This window comes from Carassius auratus, unplaced genomic scaffold (genome assembly GCF_003368295.1).
Source record: "Carassius auratus strain Wakin unplaced genomic scaffold, ASM336829v1 scaf_tig00214919, whole genome shotgun sequence".
Taxonomy (NCBI): domain Eukaryota; kingdom Metazoa; phylum Chordata; class Actinopteri; order Cypriniformes; family Cyprinidae; genus Carassius; species Carassius auratus.
This window is the reverse complement of record NW_020527858.1, coordinates 1,883-7,403: the sequence shown is the minus strand read 5'-3', so window position 1 is coordinate 7,403 and position 5,521 is coordinate 1,883. Positions and strand designations below refer to the sequence as shown.

The 5,521-nt window shown below is 37.1% G+C and overlaps 1 protein-coding gene across 2 annotated transcripts; it reads right to left on the bottom strand.

Annotated features, from left to right (window-relative positions):
* On the bottom strand, positions 1 to 4,860 carry LOC113093178 (protein FAM161A-like). Of its 2 annotated transcripts, none has more exons than XM_026259038.1 (5): positions 4,688 to 4,860; positions 2,557 to 2,817; positions 2,092 to 2,363; positions 1,873 to 1,954; positions 1 to 730 (listed from the first exon to the last, which is right to left on the bottom strand). In XM_026259038.1, the coding sequence occupies exons 2-5, from the start codon at positions 2,665 to 2,667 to the stop codon at positions 260 to 262; spliced, it is 936 nt and encodes a 311-aa protein (XP_026114823.1). In that variant the 5' UTR covers positions 2,668 to 2,817; positions 4,688 to 4,860; the 3' UTR covers positions 1 to 259. The 2 variants fall into 2 exon arrangements, with proteins under 2 accessions (XP_026114823.1, XP_026114824.1); XM_026259039.1 differs by having other exon boundaries at positions 1 to 727.
* Between the last annotated feature and the right edge of the window lie 661 nt (positions 4,861 to 5,521).

Genomic DNA, 5,521 nt, shown 5'->3' with positions numbered 1-5,521 from the left:
TTGAGGTTGCTGCTGCAGCGTGATATATCTGTGCTCTGTGGCCTTGAAAATTCATCATCATACTGATTCTCGGCTTCCTCTCCTTCCTGCAGCATGTCCTCCAGAATGCTAGGAGGCAGTGCTGAGCCTCTGTGATTCAGATTAACTGCCTCATATATCTGGCAAGTTGGTGAGCTGGGCCTATATAGAGACCTCGGCAAGGGTCTGGCTTTAAACAATCTTCGTTCTGTTTTGGGACTTAGGTTGTTTAGCTCATCCTCTAGTTTTTTCTCTCTTTTCTTTCGCTCTCTTTCAATAAAGCTAAATGGCTGTTGTGGAATAGGAGGAGTTTGGCGATGAGAGCCTTGTTTGAGGTGGTTTCCGTGGTGATCGTGGTCCATTTGGTTGATTGGATTTTTTGTAGCTGGAGCTTCTTTGGGTGCTTAGTGATGATGTCATTGCAAAGGAAGTGTGTTGAGCGCGGGGCCGGCTTAGCACGAAACGTCTTGCTACACTCTTTCAGCTCATCCAGTTCTTTCTTCAGTCTCTCATTTTCTAGTTCCATCTCAGAGCGGGTTTTCACATTGCGTCGTTTGCGATCCTCTTCACGAAGCATCATGCGAAACGGTTTGGGAACGGTTACTTTGGAATTGTGTCTCAGGCGGTCCATCCCCGGAGTGGCTGCACTGTGAGATGAGTTCTGCGGAGAGTGTGACTTCCTTTGGTCCTCTAACGAATTCTGTCGAGCCTGCTTAAAAAAAAAAAACATATTAAATTACATTTTTGTACTGTTCTCTACAACTCTCTGTACCAATTGTGATTAAAAATTAAGATTCAGTTTTGCTTTTTAATTCAGAACAACAAAATCAAAAGATTCACTATTCTTCTTAATATTCAAAATAATATGTGATGTGATATTGATTTCAGTAATACATACATATCTGGTTTAGGGTTTCATGACCCTTTAAGAATTATAATTTAGGGTAGTTGTTCACAACTAGGGAGCCTCAGTAAACTTCCATGGCCCAAATAAATCTTAAAAGTATTTAAATTTAGTTATGCTAATAAATATAAAATACAAATACAATATGAAATTGACATAATATTTTTTTATGTATTTATTTCCATTACAACAGAAATGCATGTCAACTTAGAGAGAAGAGACTTTGAATATTGTCTTGAACAACATTGGGCCTTTACAGTAGCGTCTTTTTTTCCTTAATTTTATTATATAAAACATTTTGAATGACAGATTTCAGAACTTTTTCTTTAATAACAGCAATATTTGAGCTGCATGACCTCCACAACTTTGTATAACACCTGACCTGGTGATCATATTATTCTCCTGCATGATTTGAGGATGATCCAAAGAGCATCTTGTGCTTCAGTGGAAGCAAGATCATCTGATCGTCCATTTAAGCGGTTCACATGATTAATGTTACAAATTCGCTTATTTGATTAGAGACCTATCCACTCAAGAACTGTTTGAATCTCTCAGCTCCTCCTGCATAACCATAAAGCTTCTGAAAGTAACTATGTGCTGACTCATATTGGTATTATCAGTGGAAACTCTCTCTGTTCTGCATATAGACAGTACAAGTTACTATTAGAGGCAACTGAATATTGCTGAATGATTTAGACTGGTGACTAATTTGAAGGGTTTTGTAATGCACATATTGATAATGTATCCGAATCTCCATATCTGTGCACCATAACAACCTTCAGTAAACAAAGTACTTTTAATGACAAAATGTTTTTCAAGCACTTAAAAACCACTTCTTGAGACTGATGTGCACTTTATATACAACTATTATGTCTGTTTTCTGAGAGGGTTAAAAGATTTTTGAATATGATGAACAAATCCTTGAAGTTCATCTCAGGTCTAATCTTTACCTTTAATTTCAGATGAGAAACCTCATTCCTCAGACGGTCCACTGATGCCTTGCTCCCAACCTGGTTGAGCTCCACCTGTCCACTAATGAAAGAGGTCAAAGGTCAGGGATCAAACCCAAATCTGAGGTTTTATTGGAACAATTTAATTTTCAGTAGTTGAATGTTTGAAAATATACATTTTTATTGTCATTTATTTAATGTTTAGTCACAATTGGATACCTCTCTGTATCGTCTCCATTTTGACTCCTGCAAGTAATGAGCTGTCTTTCTCTCTGACCCGGTTTGATCTGGCTCAGGTTGAGTTTTTCCAGCTCGGCTATGTTTCTCAGGTGTTCTCTCTTCAGCTCCTCTAGTTTGGTGTAGTATTCCTGTTTGGAGAATGTGGGTCCCTGCAGATGAGGGGCTGCACATGGCTTCCCATAGTCAACATCAGAAAGAGAACTCGAGTCGCACGCCCCTATGTTATCACCGTCAGACTGCAGCTCACACGCCTGAGAAACCGAAAACAAGCAAACTACTGTTTAAACGGTCAATTTGAACTAAAATGACCGCAAATGTTACAGTACAGTATAAAACAGAATATCAAGTGGTTATTCCATTACAGAGTATCTCTATCAATTAATCTGGAAATGCTTAATTATGAGGTGAATTAGTCTTTTTACATTGTACAGATCAGATGTCTACCTCTGTGTGATGAAAAATGTCATTCAGGGAGCATGAATAATCCTTCTCCTCTCCAAACAGAGCCTGAAGTTCACTCGGCTGAAGCCTCTCTGTGCGCAGTATCGGAGTCATGGTCCAGGTACTTTATTCTTCAGTACAGCAAAGCTCGTGAATTTGCTTTCATATAGCTTCAAACAAGTATTTCTCTGCCTCTTGATTTCGTTAGTTCCTCTCATAGGTGTGGACTGCCACATCCACCCTCTGAAGTGCCACAGTTTATCCCTGTGGATAAGCCCCAAAGGGTCACGGTTTAAAGGTCCATGCCTGTTCACCATATGTCCCATATATTCTTTAAACCCTGATTTACACCTTCAAATGTGATTTAGAGTGAACTGTCCCTTTCCAAACCTCAAATTAGATTTAGAGATTAACAACAACGTCATTTACACTGGTGGCAACTCTTGTGAAACAAATAAGCAACCACAGCTTCAAAAATATTCCACAAACAAGGCCATTATTATTTATTACCATCGATATTAATTATTATCAGTTTTTTTTTTTACAAATACATGAGCCTGCAACCTATTTAATTAGTATTAAACTGAAACCACTCTTTTATCTGAAAAGCAAAAACAGAATTTATTTGACAAAAATTAGCACACTGCAGCAAAGCGGGAGCACATACTAACCACCAGAGCTGTAACATAGCCACATATGTATGTAGGGTGTAATAAAATATATTTAAACTGTTAGTAGTGGGATAGACCTACTTGTTTTTTTATAAACCTGTGATAATTAATTACAAAAACATTGTAACAATTAAAAATTTACCTCATAAAAGAAAGTAATCTCATTCCTCTATTGCATCTACTATCAGATTTTCTAAACAAGCGATCATATTTTTTTTTAATAAGCCCAAAAGACCGCAACCGCGACCCAGGATTTTTTTTTTTGGCTTTATATAAAACTATCTGCTGTGTGAATGCATGTGTTTGTTTGTGGTGTTGAAATCTGTGTGTATGTGTTCAGGGCTAATCAGTTTATTGCAGAAACCCGTGTTCACACTCTTAAAGCTAAAATACAACTGACACTTCAATCTGCCAACCCATCTGCTACCACAAATAATAACAAACACACGCGCACAACAACCTAATTCCTACATTTTAACTTTCTTCAATCTTTGTAAAACAAGGATTCATGTCATAACATTATCCCATGCATCTCATTCCGGATTCCAAGTGTTTTTAATGTATATGGTAGGGTTTGCCGAGAAACAAATCGAAAATGTTATATACTGTATTAATCGAAAATCTCCAGTCATCACATTTGTGCATTTGTATGAGAGCACACAAGCGAGTCATTCTGAATCTGAAACCTCGAGACAAATAAAATCATGACACGAAAAAACTATACTTTCTTCTCTGAGGTTAATATATCCGTTCTGAGACAATCGGACAGGATTATACAGCCTAGAAAGCCTATAATCACTAAAAGCTGTCTGCACTGCACAATGAATCTCTTCTTTACATTGTATCTCAGGATTTTATAATGAGAGGATTTGCAAGCTTGCAGAACTCAGAACTTGACAAAAACTCAGCACTTTGAGTTGTGAGTGAACATTTGATGAACGTTTGATCACATTCTCCAGAACACAAATACACACTGGAGCGTTTGCCAAATATGTTTCACAAAATATCATTTGGGGCCCCCTGATTCCCTGTGGCCCTAAGCGGTTACCTCACATTTTGGTTAAGTCCGCCCCTGCTAATTCTGACACCCTGCCATTTATTGGATAGACTAACTACAAGGATTTCTAAGTCAGGTGTCTGAGACTGTCAGGTTGTGTGCATTAAATGCAGAAAAAGACTACATTTATTTCATGCAGCTGAACACATTTCATATTGTCCACAAGGGAGCGATGTTGTTCTTAATCTTAAGTAATCACACGGATGTTGTGATTTGGTATGTGACAGTGCGACAAAGAACACTGAACCAAAGGAAGAGTTTAAGTGCTTTTAGGTTTAGAGATGAAATACACCTTGTGAAATACTTTTTTATCTGTCAGTTATTACCCGTTATTGCCCGTTAACACAGGCCAGAGACGCTGAAGATGGACACAAAGAGAAAATACTGTAGCAGGCAGATCACTCACTGTTCATGATGCACAAACTATTCGATGAAAATCCTCAGTATTGATTTAGGGATTTATATGAATGTGTTTCTGAGGGGAACTGACTGTCTTCAGAAAAGTTTAGATGGTGTTTTCCTTTCATCTGGTGTCTGTTTAATTCACATTAAAGCAGTGTTTCAGCGGAGCTCTGTTGTGTTTACAGCGGTAACCAAGGAAACGCTGTATGTGCTGTTCCATGAGTGCCTCCTGCTGTCAGAGAGTGATCTGCGTCGCGTTCAGACAGAGCTTCTGCGTTTTGTCAGAGATCGGTGGTTTTGTTACAAATTTGGTTATTATTAAATCAAATTATGTATATAAAATTATATAAACAAATGATATGAAATCATATTAATTATATGTATATTATAACTAAAATGAAATAACTGTAATTACAGATTTAGGTTAAATAAATATGTCTGTCTTCATTTTTCTTCTTTTTTTCTTTTTCTCATCAAAAGCTGCAAGACAGCCCACAATTCAACATTTCAGAAACACATAAAAAATAAAAAATAAATTAGCAAATACTGCTTTTCCAACATTCTGTATGTTGCACAAAAATAAAATATATTGTGTTCAGTGTTTTTTTGTTGTTGTTTTTCTTTACGCAGGCATTTCAAAATAACATTTTACAGCTGTAAAAACAATACTGTGATACTGTGAAACCATGATATTTTTGCTTAAGGTTATCATAGCATCAAAATCTCATACCGGCCCATGATTAGATTCATTTGGTCATTGCTGATTGTTGAGCTATTTATTGCAGCATTACTCTTAAATACATATGCACTTTCATGAAGTAAATCATGTGATTATGAG

Coding starts and splice junctions, on each gene's coding strand:
- LOC113093178 (XM_026259038.1), bottom strand. CDS start 2,667: ATGACTCCGATACTGCGCACAGAGAGGCTTCAGCCGAGTGAACTTCAG. Junction 1,955..2,091: donor AATGGAGACGATACAGAGAG/GTATCCAATTGT, acceptor CTCTTTCATTAG/TGGACAGGTGGAGCTCAACC. Junction 731..1,872: donor TTTCTCATCTGAAATTAAAG/GTAAAGATTAGA, acceptor TTTTTTTTTAAG/CAGGCTCGACAGAATTCGTT.